Source organism: Cibotium barometz, chromosome 31 (assembly GCF_041138505.1).
Source record: "Cibotium barometz isolate CiBa-2024 chromosome 31, ASM4113850v1, whole genome shotgun sequence".
In the NCBI taxonomy this organism is placed as follows: Eukaryota; Viridiplantae; Streptophyta; class Polypodiopsida; order Cyatheales; family Cibotiaceae; genus Cibotium; species Cibotium barometz.
The window spans coordinates 4,742,047-4,761,471 of record NC_141076.1 but is presented as its reverse complement, the minus strand read 5'-3'; the positions used below and the strand labels follow the sequence as shown (position 1 = coordinate 4,761,471).

The following is a 19,425-nucleotide window of genomic DNA, read 5'->3' as shown; positions in this document are numbered from 1 at the left end:
TCCAAGTGGTAAGACCTGCTGAGAGTCACAGCCAACCCTCAGGTTGAAAATTTTGAGGGTTACAACTTTCATACTTGGCAGACAAAGATCAAGTTTACCCTAATGAGAAAGGGATTACATGGGGAGTTGCAAATAGCAAGGAGAAAATGCCTAACATCAAGGATGATAAGGCCATTTGGATAAGAAGATGAGAAGGCACTAGCAATCGTTGCTTTGGGTCTCATCATATATATGGAAAAGATACCTCTTATGAAGCCTGGAACATGGGCTCTTCAAGAGTACTACTATAACAACATCCTCCTCAATGTTCTTCTTGATACTTGCAAGCTGTGTAAGAATGCTTTTCATATATTTAAGATGAGTTGGAAGAGAATCACCTGGGTTCATTTTCAGCTCTAAGAACATTATGAGAAGATTGATCTTTAACTTCTTTAACTGAGCTCTAAACAATGCATCTAGAGCCCCAGGAGGAGTTTAGTAACTTTGTTACTACACTCGTTAATTTGCATACTCCAAAGGTCATGGTGGATGTGGAGGCATCTTTACTTGATGATGGGAACAAGGTCAAGAAGAGGTAAGATATTAGTGAGGGATCCTTCTTTAACAAAAGAGGTTTTGAGAAGTCAAAGGCACCCTTTAAAGGTTCACATCAGAAGCGGCTTTTCCAAAGAAGCTTTGCAACTTTTGTGGAAAACCAAATCATGAAGACAAGGATTTCTTCGATCAAAACAAAGCACAAAAGGGTTGTCTTCTTGTAGGTGGAGAAGATTGGTCCACGCCTCTAAGAGATCCATAGGTTGATATGAAGGGAAACTTAGGTTGCACTCCATTTCAAGCAATGGGTGTGCTTTTTTATGCTACTCTTGGATTAGGTGGATGTGATTATCTCTTAAGCACTTTATTAATCATTTTACACCAAGCCTATTTATAGGTTGCCATCTAATGCATAATCACGAGTCTTTTTCTCACTCTCTACATTGCTATTATGTTGTGCTCTTGCTTAATCTTGTATGCTTAACCCTAATGACTCCACATCTTCATTCACCATGTTTAATATTAGTGATTAGCATCTTTCTTAAACCATGGATTCTAACACTAATTACACAATTGCTAAGCCATTTCTTGATTCATGCATTGAAATCTAAGTCTTGTGAGCTCCAAAATCATGAAAATCACCAAGAAAGCACGGTTTCCCCTTCCACGGCATGAAACTAGAATGCCCTAGTGCAACAAGCTTCAAAACAAAATAAAAAACCACCACCTAAACACGTCTAAGGCTCCAAAAGCATTAGTTTTTTAGAGTGTGACTTCCTAATCAACACTGGGCAATATAGGGTGATCCTCATAACTTGGAATGGATGGATGAACGAAGCTCCCTAGGCTAGTCCCCGACAGCAGCAGCATGTTCGATTCAAAAGCTTACCTTAAGCTTGCCAAATCATTTGGCATTGGACCTTGCCTTAGAGCCGCAATGTAACTCCTCGATGTGGGTGGGCTGGTTGTCCATCACGTTCTCACTCCATTGTCACACCAAAATGCTGCTTTACTGATGGGGTGAAGGAAGAGCTCCCCATGCCTAGATGGAGGCAAAAAGAAATGGCCTTCGGGTTGGTTCTCTCTCGGAAAAGGTGGGGAAAGAAGAAGTAGCAACTAATGCAAGAGGGAAACCTACAAACAACCCAACCAGAGCATGCCCTAGAAAACACCCGTTCTAGGGAATTCTCTTCATGACCTTTAGTTAGGTGCATCTGAATGCCCACCACAAACTCTTATATCAAAGCATCTCATAGACGCCAAATTTGTGGGGAACCACATCCACTACATAGAGAACACCACTCACCGCCCATAAGGGGATCATGGACATTTTACACAACCCATCAAATGACAAGGTCCTTACGTGCCTTTGTAGCTCCAAGGTCTACACGTAGAGAGTCAACTTACGACCGTAGTAGTGGAGTTACTAGTCATAAGTCATGAAAATCCTTTGAACTCATCTTGTTATATTTACACTCAATCAACGTATTTCATATTTCATTCCATGTTGATAGCTCTCTGCAATGCCCATGCATCTCCTATCACATATTGTCTACACATTGTGTATTATTTAGGTCTCATAGGCCGCTTTGTCCTTCAACAATTGTGAATCTGCATTAGATTTGCGCAGCTTGGAGTAGTATAAGATAACCAAAATCTACCACGCGAACTAATCGAACAAATTATATCCTCATACTGTCCAACCCAAGCTAGGATGACTCAACAATCATTCTGGCATGATGCATCATCCTTCTGCGAAGTTGACTCAGCAACCTCATCACTCTAACCGCTTAAAAACACCAAAATGTGGATTGCACAAGATTTAAGCCCCCAATGTAACTCAAGCAAAAGCAAAATTAGCTAAAGTTCAAGCAGCTCGCAAAGAAGGAAAGTGGGTAGTCTACCATGAGAGGCAAAGCCCTCATTAAAGATTTCGGTTAACTAAAACCAAAACCCAATCCAACTTGCGTTCAGGTGAATGTATTTGATGTCTGGAATCATAGTTTTACTAGATGATTAGTAGGACCTTTAAAGTTTTTCTTTTGTTGGCCCATATATTTGGCTTAAGACCTTCATGTGGTCTTTGTATTGTGTCTCATTGGCCATTTTTGGCTTTTTGTAGACGTTAATAATATTCTCTCTCTCTCTCTCTCTCTCTCTCTCTCTCTCTCTCTCTCTCTCGTAAAGCATTCATTATTTTCATATTATTATCATTATTACTATTTAAATACATAGTTATTATATAAATGTATTAATGGTACTAACAACAAATAACACACACATGCAGAAGTGCACATGCATGTGCGCGCGCGCACACACACATTTATTAATATCCTCACACTCCACTCTAGTATAACTCAGCTTTTGCTTTACTACAATGCAGCACCTTCTAACTTCCATCTCAACTCCTAACACAACCATGGGCATGAAAATCACTATTTTCCTCAGTCTTGGTCAAGGAGCTTCAAATTAATGACTTTTATCAACAATTTCCATGAGATGTGAGAGAAAATACCACCTCTTTCATGTAGGAGTCATCAAAGTGACAATGATTGCATGATAAACAGAAATGCATCTTCAAAAAGAATGGCTCACAACCAACCACTTTAGCCTAAAAATCAGGTGTCTTCATTGCGACTTTTCTAGAGAAGCTTCATTCAAAGACTACAAAACAAAGTATCATTACCGGTCTCATAAACAAAAACCCAAGGTCTCATACACCCCTTTGACCACTTGTAATCATGGGTATCCTTTTACTACGATTCTTTCAAAACAAGAAAGATTTAGCTGCCTGAGTACATTGTCAATAGTGGCAAACAAGTTTCGTTCACGGAGAGAACTTACAGAATGAGTCAGTTCAAGCTCATGCACTAACCATGTGACAAACTGCCAGAGGTCGCCCTTAGAAAGATATAATCTTAAGGTATATTGTGTACTTAAAGAGAGAGAGAGAGAGAGAGAGAGAGAGAGAGAGTATATTAAAAAAAGCAGTAGAAAATACTACGCCTGAACATCAGCTGCATTCTAAAACTTCATACGCTAGAACAAGAGATTGCAGGGTTGAAAAGGCTTGACATGCTCATTTACGCTTTGCTGCACGCTTGCCCTGGCCTTTCTTTGGTGGGGCTTTCCCTTGCCTACGCATTCTCTCCAGCCTATCAAGACGCCTGTAAAAAGACAGTATAAGCATCAGAACCAGTTGTTGTAGAAGAGACCTTTTGTTTATATAGAGACACTATAGGAAGAGACCTTTTGTTTATATAGGGAAATAGGGACACTGAAGGACAAAGTAGAAGGATTGCAGTGACTCAGACAAAGTAGCCGTCCTTAAAGACCTCTTCCTTACTAAAACGACTATTCAAAACAAGTACTGAAATTATCATACTCGTCTCCTAAACAAACTCCCCATAATCAAGTGATATGTAAATTCAAAATGATCATGATCTGTCACAATCTCCAATGCCTTGCAACCTTTTCTAAATTTTCTATCGTGCATGTCACATTGAATTGAAGAGATTAGAACACGTCCAATAAAAGTCTTTTTTTTTTGGAAAACTTCAGGATCACCGATCCACAGAGCAAGAGACCGAACGGGCCCTTATTTTCTTTCTTTGCTTCAGTCTTTTTATTTTGAAAGACATCTCATGATCTACCTTTGTACTGGTCCTCTAGCTCCTGATCGCCAGTTCAAGCCCCACTCCATGCACACTTCTTGCACTTCCATGCCCGTCGTATGATTTGCGGTCCCCTAGCTTGGTTACGATGTTAAAAAACTTGTCAAAGTTAGGGTTAGCGGCGGACAGAGGGTTTGTAGCATGGGTGCTTTTTTTTACCCAGGAAAGAGATCCTTCTATTAGTTACCGAACAAAACAGCCATGATGGCTAAGTACAAACTCAGCTCCATAGAAAGGAGCAAGAATCAAGAAAACTGAAAAAGGGAAGGATGCTCTTCTCCCCTAGCTGGCCGCTCTAGGAGGAGAAGCTATCTCAATACATTTTTTTTATTTTATTTTATTTATTATTATTACTTTTTTTTTTGGGGGGGGGGGGGGGGGGGGGGGGGGGGGGGAGGATAACCACATAGGTGGTCTATAGTGCCAAGTGGGCTCACCACCATTACCGTGATGCCAAACCCTCGGGAAGGCCTCGTGGCACTTCTGCATGCAGTCGGAATCACCCTGAAGCTTCCCCCATGTTCCGCAGAGGGTATGAATGATATCAAGCTAGATGCTCCAGATGGACTCCGCTGGTGGGGTAAGGGTGCCCTTGATGGCCGCTACAACGAGCTCTCCAAATGTGCCACGCAGCAATACTGCTGCAAATCTCCCGTCTTTGGCTCGAACCGGAAGTCCAATGATCAATGGAGGGAGCTGGAATTGGTACTGCAGAAATACAGAGATGAGAGACCCGCAGGGCAAGTCCCCCACCATCCTTCTCATATGACATGGCGGCCGCGGCCGCGGCCTTAGTGGCCCAAACAACTATGCGGGAGGGAGCCCAGTCTGTAGTGAAAATGCAAAGAATGGTCAACCAGCTCTCCATGCACATGTGTCTGTCCAAACTCGAGTTCCTCCCTAGTAATAGAGCTTCTCCACCAATAATAACTTAGGTGTGTGCTTTTAATAACTTAGGTGTGTGCTTTTTAGGTCCAGGAGGGGGCGCCTACATACAAATCACTCAAATCAGGTCCAGTGCCCGCCTTTTGGCTGCCACATGTATTAAAATAGTCTTGCCCAATGTGAATAACTTATAAGTTGTCCGGTCACTTATAAGTGAGTGTGGACCTGCACCCATAATTATTAGTATGTAAAATCATAAAGCTGTGAATTGCATTTTTAGGGACACTTACCACCTGCAAAACACATGTAGACCACCTGTCAGCCCCAAACAAGTGTGCACATACACGTCCATAGGGTGCCCAAACGTCCCCGGTCCCATGGACAACACAGGCAGTAATCTCAGGCATTGTCCAGGCAAACAAGACAAGTCATCCAAATATAAAATCAAGGTCATGCACACACATGAGTGCAACTAGATTGGAAGAAACACCCATCTGCTCAGTTGTATCAAATAAAGTGTTCAAGGCTTCATGATTCTTCCGGAATCTTCCCAGAACATAAATACCAGAAGATCACCACGATAGCTAGTCCCGAGAAATTACATCATGTCAGGCTCCATGAGCCATACATGTACACCATGTCAGGCTTCACAAGCCATACATGTACCATCATGTCAGGCTCCATGAGCCATACATGTATTGTCATGTCAGGCTTCATATGCCATACATAGACACCATGTCATTCTCCACAAGCCATACATGTATGTCATGTCACGCTCCATATGCCACACATGAACAGTAGAAAACAGAAGCAATGAGGAATTTTGTGGACATTCCCCCCGGCTTCTAAGCAGTTGACCGCAACTAAAAAGCTTCCAAATAGGCCTTCAGAAGTTCTGATAATCCTAAAAATAATCCTCGTCCATCCATTTTGCATCCATAGCCGAATAGTCTTTAAATTTCACAAGATACCTACGTACTAGCTTGCCACCTGCATGCTTATGCTCCTTATGAAAAACTATCTGCTCAGGTTGCAATACCTCCTCAAGCTCATCCACCTCTGGTGGATCTCCCAAAATTGGTTCCATAGGAGGTGGTCCCACATAAGCATGGTTAGTTAGTACGAAAGGTACGATACAGTACGGTACGATACAGTACGGTACTAATTGGTACCTTAAAATTTTTTGGGGTACGGTACGATATTAGTACGTTTTTTTAAAAAAAATACTTCCTAAACTTAAAAATTGTAGACAAGAAGTTACAAAATAGTAGAACCATGAACATAATGTCATCATGCCATTAGAGTACAAAATTGCTACAAAAGGATAGGCCAAAAAACTCATGGCATGGGCAACCGCCAACATGCGTACATACATGATACTACATACTACAATACATCATCGATGGGCTAGAAGGAGATACATGCCCAATGCCTAGGCCCTAGAGAGCTATAACATATCAAAAGTCTACATCATCACCAACATCTGCATGATCATCAACATGATCACTACTAGAGTGTCCATCAAGAGAGTTCTCTGAAGAGGACTCTTCGAAGGTGGACAAGACACTCTGGGGATCATTCTCGCTAAGTAGGTTGCCATCATCATCAAACAAGGGCTCTCTAGGCAGTGGGGTATCATCATGAGGGGGCAATGGAATATCATCATGAAGGCGGGGATTGGAGCTCGAGGATCCCCGCCTCACATATGTGCGAAGGCCACCCTTTGCCGATGTCGAAGGCGGAGGCCTATAAACTCCAACTGCTCGGCCCCGTCCATGCTGACTCCTGGTGCTGCGAGTATCTGCTGCCAAAAGCTCACTATAGAGCTCCATGAAGATTGCCTCCTCCTCCTCCTCATCAGGTTGTTGATTGACACTTGCAAAGTTTTCACTCGTCAACGTGAAAGTGTCAACATTGACCTACACATTAAGGCACAAAAGTTAGAGTCTGTACAGTGTACACAAAACTTAAAAGTTATGAGTCATGACAAGTTAGAGTCTAGACTTGTCACTTACTTGCTTGGGACTACCCATACTAAGAATGCCCTGCATCATGCGCAAGTTAGTGCGGCAGTCGACCAACCGCTCCAACTGTCGTGTGCTCAGTCGATTGCGTATCCTCGTGTGTATGAGAGAATAGGAACTCCAGTTCCTCTCACGTGCACCCGAAGAACAATCCTAGGCTAGGACCCTTAAGGCTATGGGTTGGAGATGCTCTAGTCCATACCCAAAATTGTCCCACCAAAAAAGGGGCTTCACAAGTGACTCCCTCCTCCAGCAAGTGGGAGACGAAAAGGAGGTTTGACCTGTCTGATCAACATAGCAGCCCAACTCCTCTAGAAAGGCATTGTGCTCATCAACTGGCACAGCTCGAAGCATATATGCATCCCGATCTTGTCGAAGCTCCCTATCGGTGCAAACTACTGGAGACTTGTAGGCTGGATGTACCAATGCTGCAAACCCGTGGATTGGTTTGTGCATCCACCTCCATCTCTTCTGTGCAATCTCCATGATTTGTGCTCGCTCCTCAGATGTAATGTCTGTGCAAGCCTCCAACTCCACAAGGGCAGCTCTAAAGAAGTGGACAAGAAGGCCCATGGTGGACCCCTCGCAATCTGTCATCCGCAAGAGCCTATAGAATGGAGTCATAGCAATGACAATTGCTCGGACTCTAGTCCAAAATCTCTCCTCTAGGCAAAAGCGTTGCATGGCTTTGGCCTCTTCAATGACGTGCTCATCCCAATCGTTCCACATGGTGGAAACAACTGTCTGGCGAAAGGCGGACCTCACATCGTATAGACGCTCCAAGACCAGCCACATGTAGGCAAAGCGGGTGGCCGATGGCTTCTTCAAGTTAAGCTTGCTATGCTCACGAAACATAGCGAGCACCTTCACCTTTAGCATGAAGAAGTTGACAATAGATGTAGCTTGTTGCACAATCCTCTTCACCCAGCCGAGCTTCGCCACATCCTCCATGAGTAAGTCAATGCAATGACTCGCACATGGAGTCCACACAATGGTGGGGAATTCCTCCTCAAGCAAGCGGCCCATGCGTCGACAATTTGATGCATTGTCGGTGATGACTTGCACCACGTTTTGAGCCCCAACCTACATGGTAGATAAATCATATGAGTTGAGGGCTTTGCACAAATGACAAAATCAGCCACACTTAAGTAAAATAATGCTTACCTCTATGATCGCTTGCCTAATATGGCGGTAGATGAAACTCCCAGTAGTCTTTCTCCCCCTTCTCCCGGTGTCAACCGCACGCAAGAAGTATGTGCCAAGTGGGCAAGACACAAGGATGTTGATAATGCCACGCTTCCTTTGATCACTCCATCCATATGTGAGAATAGAACATCCATACTTCGTCCATGCGGCTCGAATCGGATCAAGGGCTCGATCAATTCTCTCCTTCTCTTCATCAATCTTCCTCGTGCGCATAGCCATGTAAGAGACCCCCGTCCACCCCTCACATGGGCCCACATTTGCAATCGCCGTCACCATCTTCTTCCATTGCTCCTTTTGGAGTACATTGAAGGCAAGATTGCATTCAATAATGGTGCGAGCAATCTCTATCTCCGCAAGGCGTTGCCGCTCCTTAAGGAATGCAACCGAACCTCTCACACTACCCGTGACTTGGTGGAGAGAGGGTTGCACCCCTTCACGCTCCACCACCCTTTATCTTTTGCCCGGTGCGGAGGCGGACCGTGCATCCGTGGAAGTGGCAGTGGAGGATACACCAATGAAAGAGCCGGTGGCCGCTTCATCATGTGCCGATGGTGGTGCCGGTGGTGGTGCCGGTGCACGTGTTGATGATGCTCCTCTACTTGAATTTGAGCCGCCGCTCATCTTCCACGAAATGTCATCGGCAATGCTTTGCGGAATCTCCTTGCATGGGGCAACTTGTCCCCCAATCTTCGAAAGGTGCTGGAGAAGCCTTGTTGTTCCACTGGTGTATGACTTGCCGCAATATCGGCATGTCCAATGATGGGAGTTGGACTTCTTGGTGTCCTTCTCCACATTGAGGCAATGCAAATCAAAAGCCTCATGCTTCTCCCGAGGCATGATGGATAAGAGAAGGGCTAAAGCGTGGAGTAGAGGAGAGAGCGTAGAGAAGATGAAGTATGGGAAGAGCTTGGAGGAAGAGAACTTGGAGTAGAGGCTCAAGTGGGATGGAAGGAGCTTGGAGGAGGGCGGAGGAGGGTGGAGGAGAGGCTTGGAGTAGGGGCTTGGTGCTTGAGGCTTGGAGTAGATGGAGGGTGGTGGAGGAGAGCCTAGAGGCTTGGAGTAGATGGAGGAGAGGCTTGGTCCTTGAGGCTTTTATAGAAGGACTCAAGAGAGATGAAGGAAAACAACCAAAAAAACGAGCAGAAAACGGCTAGAAAAACGGGCAGAAAACGGCTACTTCCAACGGGCAGAAACAGGCGAAATTCGTACCTGATCGTACGGATCCGTACGGTACGATTCGTGCGTACGGACAGATCCGTACGACGTACGGAACTAAGCCTGCACATAAGGCCTCAACAAGCTCACATGAAATGCATTATGTATTTTCCAGTGATCGGGCAATTGTAACTATTTGGCCCTCCTAGCTTTATTTCACATGATAAAACCCATGCCTGGACACCAGACAGGTGGAAGAAGATATGGGGGAAGGGTCCATAAGGTTTGATTAAGAAAAAGCACCATTCTTGGTCAAAAAAGCAAGAAAAAAGCAAAAAGTCAAACAGGGTTGACCGTGAGCCAAGGACACCATTGGAAAGAGGAGACTGAGCCGAACCAAAAAGCTAAATGTTTTCAAAAAGCAGCTCCAAGGCCAAAAAGCAAGGCCCTGAACCTAGAAAAGCTAAACAAGAACTTTTGACTAAAGTTGAGTAATATTTTACTATTAAAAAAACCAAAAGCAAAGTAAAAGGCAAAAGCATCACTTTTTGGCAAAAAGCAAGGCTTCCCAAGTACAAAAGAAGCATGAGCTTCTCTTGAGCATCAAGTTGAAGAAGAACCTCTTCATCGAGCCATCTTCGTTGAAGCGTGGAGATCATCTTCTCCATCATCATCTATGAGCCAAATCATGGAGTTTTTCATCGTTATCCGCTGATTTAGAGTGCCTCCATCAACTCCAGTGCCATGTCATCATCCGTCTGTACGACTGTATGGATCCATAGTCGTACGGAACTGAACGGACATGTATGAAACTGTACGGGCAGAAAATTTCAGAAACCCTAAAAATTGCTTTTTGGAGGTTTTTATCGCCCGAAAACCATTAAAACGGATTTTATAATAATTTTCTTGCCAAAAAGAGCTTTTCCATGGTTTTCTTCATCGACAAGGCTATAGGAGTTGTGGAGATTACTCATGGGATGAGCGAGTGATTCCTGGACCTGGACTTGGATTTGGCCTTGGACTTGGATATGGACTTGGACTTGGACCTGGATTCAGATTTGGATCTGAAACTTGGACTTGAATATGAACTTGGACTTGGATATGAACTTGGACATTGGATTGGGACTTGGACTTGGACTTGGATTCATTGGATTTGGATTTGGATACTGGATTTGGTACTGGCCCGGTGAGAGATATTTGTGGGTCATCTCTATGGTGTGCTCGGCATCAGAGATCTTGTGCCTCAACATCGACATTGACATCGACATCGACAGCGACTTGGATATCCTACATCGGCATATCTATTCGTTTTGTATTCATTGATTGTATTGATCCTGGCTAGCGTGCCCGTGGATTGTTCCTGAATAAATTCCTGAAAGGAGGCGGGACATGTTCCCCGCTCAATGTGGTGTATTGTGCAAGATCCTTATTTCCTTCTCCCCCCCCTCTCATTTTATATCTTTATCTCTTGGACACATGGTTGAGTGTGTCACTGCACGCCTCGTGGGGCTTACAGTGGTATCAAAGCAGGATTTCTCTTGAAGAAACTTTCTTGGGGTGACAGAGCCATGTCGAGAGAAGAGGGAAATCAAGGACCTGATAAAGGAAACAACTATGAGGCCAATACAAGATTTCAAGATGGAAACCAAGGTCGACAATCTATTTCTCATGAGACAACAACCATGACATCGGCAAAGTACTGAGATTTTCAGCAGTTTAGACAACTTCTCCAAGATGAAGAATTCCTTGTTGGGTGTTGGACTCACACACTCACACACACAAACCTGCACATTAGGGTTAGGTGCAGGGTTGAGAAGCTCACACACAGAAATGAGAGAGAGAGAGAGAGCCAAAAGTGTGGTATCCACAAAATGCAAGTCAACCCTTGCATGTGTGCCACATCCATATAATATAGAAGTACAAAATATTATATGTCCTTTCACACTTGATGTCCAAGGGGAAAAACCACATGGGAAAAAGTGCCCTTGGTTAAGCCCTATTCACACATAGCACTACCATAAGTGAGCATATGCCTACAAATCCCCCCTGTAGTGGAAGTGTGAACCTGTACAAGGTAGCAGATCACTCTCTTCATGAGGGGGCAATGGAATATCATCATGAAGGCGGGGATTGGAGCTCAAGGATCCCCGCCTCACATATGTGCGAAGGCCACCCTCTGCCGATGTCGAAGGCGGAGGCCTATGAACTCCAACTGCTCGGTCCCGTCCATGCTGACTCCTGGTGCTGCAAGTATCTGCTGCCACAAGCTCACTATAGAGCTCCATGAAGATTGCCTCCTCCTCCTCATCAGGTTGTTGATTGACACTTGCAAAGTTTTCACTCGTCAACGTGAAAGTGTCAACATTGACCTACACATTAAGGCACAAAAGTTATAGTCTGTACAGTGTACACAAAACTTAAAAGTTATGAGTCATGACAAGTTAGAGTCTAGACTTGTCACTTACCTGCTTGGGACTACCCATACTAAGAATGCCCTGCATCATGCGCAAGTTAGTGCAGCAGTAGACCAACCGCTCCAACTGTCGTGTACTCAGTCTATTGCGTATCCTCGTGTGTATGAGAGAATAGGAACTCCAGTTCCTCTCACATGCACCCGTAGAACAATCCTGGGCTAGGACCCTTTAGGCTATGGGTTGTGGATTTGGATATTGGATCTGGTACTAGCCTGGTGAGAGATACTTGTGGATCATCCCCGTGGTGTGCTCGGGCATCAGAGATCTTGTGCCTCGTCATCGACATCGACTTGGATATCCTACATCGACATGTCTGTTTGTTTTGTATTCATTGATTGTATTGATCTTGGCCAGCGTGCCCGTGGATTGTTCCTGAATAAATTCCTGAAAGGGGACAGGGCATGTTCCCCGTTCAGTGCAGTGTATTGTCTGTCACTGCACGCCCTGTTGGGCTTACAGTAATACCAATCTATAAGCCACTTCATTTATCTTCTGCAACATCCGCAATGGCCCATAATACCTGTTCGAAAGCTTAGGATACCGGCCTTCTTTACCTAGCCGCTTCTGAAGACGTGCTTTCTCTAACTTAAGTAACACCTAATCACCTTCCTTGAAAATAACCTCTCTCATGTGCTTGTTAGCTGTCTTTTTATGCTTAGCTTGAGATCTTTCTATGGCTGTCCAAGCCTGTACAAACGCAATATCCAAATCTCGAACATACTCATCTGCTGCAAGGATTTCATCTTTTGTTCGGAAGATAGGTGGTAGCACCACCTTGCCATAAACTATCTCAAACGGAGCCTTGTTAGTTGAAGAATGCACAGTATTATTGTATGCAAACTCAACCAAGGACACATACTTTTCCCAATCTGTCTTCTGCTCAAAGACATAATGCTTGAGCAAATCAAGTACGGCTGAATTTGCAATCTCACTCTGACTTTGCAATCTCACATGCCAAAATAAACTAGTGGTCCGAGAATCTCTATCTCCTACAATAGATTTGGGCATGCCATGATGTTTGAAGATCTAAGCCAAGAACAACTTTGCCATGCGCTTTGGCTCGATTGTTTTCCTCCCAGGAATAAAATGTGCATGTTTGCTAAAGCAATCAATGATAGTCCATATAACATCATTACCATGTACCGATCTCGACAAATCCATAATGAAATCCATGGCAATGCTTTCCCATGGTTCCTGTTTCCATGTTTGTAGGGTACGAATAACGGCCAGTAACTCTTTCTCATAAACCTACAAATACAATTTTGCATGTTATAGGCGGCAGCTTTCAAAAGCCACTACATGTCACTCTTGATTCAAAATAGCCCCCACACAATCTCCACATGCATCACACTCGACCACAAAAGGTCTATGCAATTCTGGAATAATAAGAACAAGCCCTGAGATAATGGCATCCTTCAACTTTTGGAAAGTTGTTCTTTCTAAATCGGACCAACGCAATGCAACTTTCTTCTTCGTTAAATCATGCAACCGAGAAGCCAAGAAAGCAAAGTGACCAATAAATCGACGATAGTAAGAACATAGATCAATGAAGCTCCTAACTTGATGTACGTTTTGAAGCTCTGGCCAGTCCTTAATAGCTTGAATCTTTGTAGGATCCATGCATACACCCTCTTTTGAAACAATATGCCCCAAATAATGGATCTCTGACCAAAAAAAAATCACTCTTCTTTCCATTGATGAAAAGCTTGTGTTTCCTAAGCTCTTCAAAAACAATGGCGAGATGTTCCTTATGCTCAGCCTCACTCTTTGAAAAGATAATAATATCATCAAAGAAAGTTCATGTGAATTTGCGGTGAGGTCTAAAAATTCTATCCATCATTCTATTGACGCTCTTAAGATCAATGCGACTAAAACAAGCACCTCCCTAAGCTTGTCAAGAATATCATCGATTCTAGGAATCGGAAACCTGTTCTTGATGGTTATCTTGTTAAGGGCCCTGTAATCAACACACATTCTGTATGATCCATCCTTTTTCTACACAAGCAAAACTGAAGAACAATGAGGCGAAGAACTTGGCCAAATCAACCCTTTCTCAAGAAGATCATTCACTTGAGTCGTACTTTCCTCTTGTTGGATAGCATTCACCTCATAAGGAGGTCGGTTAGGAGGGGAGCTACCAGGGATTATGTCAATACAATGACCCCCTGGCCTCTCTGGGAGTAACTGTCCAAGTAGGGAGTCAGCAAAACAATCAACATAATCACTTAAGGAAATAGAAATGTGGCTTACAATGAGTATAGTACTCACAGTGGTACCCGCATCAATACAAACTTCCCTACCCTTGTGAGTAAAGTTTACTTTCTTATCTTTGTGCAAAATCTTGGGATCCAAATGATAATGCCATGGCATCCCAAGTATCACATCACATCCCATAAGCGGTGCTACCAAGAAGTCTTCATGATCCAAATATCCCTGAATCTGTATGCGAAGCTTCCCAATGATGGGAGTGACTTTGACTTCCTTGCACTCAAAGGCAACATCTGCATGAAAGTCCATGCCCAATTCCTCGAGCTTTAGCCCAAGAGCAATAGCCATCTGAATGGATATAAAGTTATCTGTAGAGGCATTATCAAAAAGGAATAAAGCTGTTTGATCCTTTTAACTTGCTCCAAGCTTTGCATAAAATTATGCTCTTTGGCTCATGTGCAGTATTACCCTCTACATCGAGTATAACATTCACACTTCGTTTTGCATCCTACACATTATTCCTTTTGGTATTCTAGGGACATTGAGATTTCATGTGATGGTGGAAACCCTAACCCAGCCCCTAGTGATCCTTGCTCCCACATACTTTCCCTCTTTCATGCAATCAAAAATGTGTTGTCTAGATAGCTTAGGATCATCCTTTTTACCCCCCAGCTTCTATTCATAGCCCCCTTTTGCATCCTTGGACTCATTGGGCATAAACTTAGGTGGCTGTCCACCCTTTTTCTGCTCATTTCCAACTCTGAATTTTCCCTTGGTATGAGCTGAATTCTTACCTTTTTGATGCTCCCTTGCCATGTAGGTCCTCAGAAATAGTAGCTGAATATATCAACTCCTTTAAAGTGCTGTGGGGATACACTGCAAGGCTCTTCTAGATGATTCGTTGCAGCCCTGACTCAAATTTTCTTTTCTTCTCGTTCTCACTAATCGTCATGAAAGGTGTGACCTTGGAAGAATCCGCCAAAACTTTGAGACCTATGAGGAAACGGACTCACCTTCATCCTGTGTCAGCCAATCCCATTCCTTTCATACACTTTTTTCGAAGTGAGGAGGAAGGAACTAATCATAGAATTGCTCCTTGAAAGTACTCCACGTGCAAGCACCGGTTCTATCCAAGAGCTTTCTCATCCACCAATCACTTGCAGTCTCTTTAAGATACATAGATTTCTCTGTGAAGTCCTCAGTGCAAAAGGTTATTTCAAATTGCCTTATAAATGCAAGTGCCTTGGTGGTATCTCTCGAATTTGATGTCCTTGTCCCTCGACTTGAACTCTTTGGCCTTCTTGCTGTGTCGAGCATCCTGTCACTCTTGTACATCATTCCATTCATCATGTCTACGATGGCAGCAATGCCTAGATCTAGGGCTGATTTCCCGTGCAACACCCTAGAAGGTGGAGATATTATCGACAATGCATTAAGATCTTCCACATCTCTCATATGAGCTGAAAACGCTACATCATTTGCTCGGGCTGCATGTCGATATACATCATTCCCTCGGGCTGCATGCCCTCTCATATCAGTTGCCTGGGCTGCATGCCCTTTCATAACATCTGTTCAGGCTGCATGCCAGTCACATCACTTGCTCGGGCTGCATGCCCTCTCACATCACTCGTTCGGGCTGCATGCCCTCTCACAACATCATCAGAATTCCCTTGCCCTCATCATCGGAAACATCATCGCCACGACTCTTCAAATAAGCAACAGCCAACTCTCGAGGTTTCTCAATCCCCGTCTGTTGGACAATTGCATCAAAAGTGACCACATCTGCCTTAACCTAAGACTTGGACTCAATAACCCTCTGTACATCCGGGTCCATTTGCAAGGCACAAAGCTCTTCAAGCTCATTCATCAAAGCATCAAGATCTTGCTGATCTTCAGCCCTGGCAGATAAAGGTGGATTGTTATCTGCCATAGCCCCAACTTGATCCCTATCTCTATCCTCTTCCCGCATGCGGCGAATGCAGGTGATAGTCCTCCACAGAATGATCTGAATGGCTGGCCATGATGTATTTACCAAATCTTCAGAAAAGAAAGAACCTCCGTGTCCCAGAATCGCTCTCTACCAACTTTCCAAGGATGATACTGAACACAGACAGGAGGGCCACGAAGTCTTTCCACACGCTCACTACCACTTAAACCAAAGGTAACCACTTTCAAGGCGCAACAATAATAGGAGGGCTACCTCAAAATCCCAACCTACTCTCACGGATAATGACTCCTTACAACCATATCCAGCATCATATATGGCACAAGCTTTGTAGAAAGCTCAATGTAACAAAAGGGCAGCAATAACACAGAAATCTTATCAATCATGAAAACTAATCAAACACAAACATGCCATATAAGAGAGAGAAAGAAAGAAAGAAAGAAAGTTATATTAACGTCCACAGGAGGCCGAATCCGACCTATGGGACAGATCAGGTACATCCATTTACATTCCACTTTGGGTATCGATGCCAAAGAGGCATAAAACTGGAAAAAAAAATAACTCAAAATGAACTCTTAAGACTCTTAAGAGTTTAAATTACAATGGGTTCTATTGCATCTAGTTCGAAATTGAGGTTCAAAATAAAAATAGCTATATTTCATCCATGGATGGATTTGCTCTTGAGGGGGGTGGGGTACGGAAATCTTTAATGATTGCTTGTCCTCCTCTGTATATTGCCCATTTGCCATTCTTTCTTGCTTCTTTAACTTTATTCAGCTCTGCCGATTTGTTCTTGAGTTGTAGCGGGGTGAGTTCATCAGCTATCCATACCTTTGTCCCTTGGAGAGACCTTGTTTGCTTCATCACTGCTATTTTCTCATTGTTGTCCATATAGGAGACTTTTGCCTGTGTACCCTTTACTATAATAGAGATAGGGTCTCCTAAGTCCACGAAGGGGACTACTTTGCTCAGTTGTGCTGTAAGTACATCTGTATCTAATATGTAGTCTTCTCGAAGCTCTTGAGCTATGTCTGCCCTATCCCAGCCTTGAGGAAGACCACCGACTCTGATTACCTTTTTGTTACTTTCCATTCCTTCCTTTTCTTTGACCGCTGATATGACTTCTTTAACAAAATCTTGTGAGTTTTTTTTTTTGGAAAAACGATCCTTCTATTAGTTAATGAGAAGACGCCATAAGGCTACAAAGCTCACCTCACAAGGAGGGATAATAAATACAGTGAACACCGGAGCTCCACCCCCGTGGCTGGCCGCTCTCTGGGGGGGGCTACCTAGTAGTACATGCGGGAGGTGAGAAGAGCCAAACTGGAGGCCTGTAGTGCCAAGTGACATCCTCGCCCCTCGCGGTGAGGAAAGGGCCAGGCTGCCAAGTGCGGAGGAACGCCTGGCGGCGATCTCTCATGCGATCCGAGTCGCCCTGAAGTTTCCCCCCAGTGTCCTCTCAAGGTGTGAATGATGTCCACCCAGAGAGCCTGTATGACCTCCGCCGGTGGAGTCGCCTGGCGGTCTATGGCCTCCCTGCATCGGGCTCTCCATATGTGCCAAGCCGTCATGCTGCTGATCATCTCCCATCTGTGCCCGTCCCCCTCCTGGGAGACTGCCGAAGAGAAGTCTGGCGTCGGAACCACCGCCATCGCCCTGTCAGAGACTTGGATGGTCACACTGCCAGGGACGTCCTCGTATCCAAGGGCCGGGCCGCTGTCCGTGGCCCAAGCCACCGCACCCCACGTCACCATCATCTCACCTAGCGAGCCTGCAAAAACCATCCTCAGAGCGCGCTGCCAGACCTGCTGTGCCTGTGGGCAATCCCATAAGCAGTGCCGCTGCGACTCCTGTGCATGGCCGCACCGAGGGCAGGACGCTGGGTGTCTGCCAAAAGCTAGCCAAGCCCCCACAGCCAGTCCTCTATGCGCTGTAAGCCAGAGAAAAAGCGTCACCTTCCGGGGCCGGAAGCTGCCCCAAAGGCGCTGCCAGAAGTCCCTAAGGAAGGCAGGGGAGAGCCCCTGTCATCGCCAATGCTCGGCAGCCGCCGGGGTGCCCGCTATCCTGTGCCTCTGGATCCGCCGCCCCAGCCTCGCTGTGTACTGAAAAAAGGGGGTGCCTGGGCTGGTAGGGGCCGAATAGGGATCTCGCCAAAGCCACTCGCCTGGATCCCACTGAAGGCGAATAAGAGGCCTGCTGTCCCAAGCCCATAATCTCCAAGAATAGTCCTCCCCTATCGAGGCCGGTGAGGGGTCTATATGCCACTGTCTCTGATGAAAGCCGACCACCCGCACCCTCTGAAAGATACAACCCTGGAACTCATCCAAATCTAGTCGGGTCCTCTGAAGCTGGCCTCCCCCTCCCACCTCGAAGGTGAGTGGGGCGACTCTCTCTGCTGAGCCGCAGACCGCTAGAAGGATCTCATGCCGAGTAAAGACGCCCATCCACTGTGGAGGTGGAGGGTCCTGTACTGGAGTCCGCCACTCCCGGGGGATGGCCGCCTCAATGTCCCACCTCATCAACTCTCTGCCCCTCATCCCGCTGAGTCTCCTCTCCTGAACCTCTAGAGGCAGCTGCTGAAAACATATCCAATCGTCTAAGGACTGGGCTGGGCCGGAGCTCAACGGGCCCCACGACACATGAGATCACGATCCAACCATATGACCACTAGGAAGTCGGATCAAGGAGTTCTAGATCAATGGCTGCCTCATGCGCTCCTCATCGGTGCCCGGGGGAGTCTGGAAGAGTGACGGCCTCAGATGCTCCCAGGCACTCAGAAGGCTAGCTGCAAAACGCTCCTCGAAACCAAGGCCCACTCCTCTAGATCGCTGCTCTGTAAAGATCCACCTGATGCTAGGGGTCCAGGGGCCGCTAAGAGAAGGAGTGCGGCTGAGAATCCTGGAAACAAGAAACTCCTTCCACGGCTCAGTGCCTGGTAGGAGGCCACGAACCACCAACTTGCCAAGCAAAGCTCGGCTCTGACAAATAGGATCAACTATGCCCAGGCCGCCTCTCTCCCTCGGCTGAGTGATCACAGCCCATGCCACCTTGGCCCTGGCGGGCCGCCCGTCGCCACCGGACCAAAGAAAGTTCCTGATGAGCCTCTGCACCTGGCCAATGCACGCCCGAGAGAAGGCCCAGCAAGAAGTGATGTACCACATGGTAGCAAGCAGAACTTGGTTGGCCACAACCACTCGGCCAGCCAGAGATAAACGAGCGGTACTCCAATACAGAAGCTTCTTCCGAATGCTCAGAAGAAGGGGGGCTATCTGCTGCTCCGGAGATATGTCAATGCCCACATAGCATCCCAAATAGCGCAC

General features: G+C 45.4%; 1 protein-coding gene across 1 annotated transcript in view; it reads right to left on the bottom strand.

The window, feature by feature from the left end:
• Positions 1-3,201: 3,201 nt before the first annotated feature.
• LOC147620425 (37S ribosomal protein S27) overlaps positions 3,202-19,425 on the bottom strand; it is a 75,867-nt gene continuing 59,643 nt past the window's right edge. Inside the window, exon 2 of the mRNA XM_086824639.1 lies at positions 3,202-3,701. Coding sequence (XP_086680765.1) covers positions 3,614-3,701 — 88 coding nt within the window. The 3' untranslated portion in view covers positions 3,202-3,613. The remainder of the gene's footprint in view (positions 3,702-19,425) is intronic.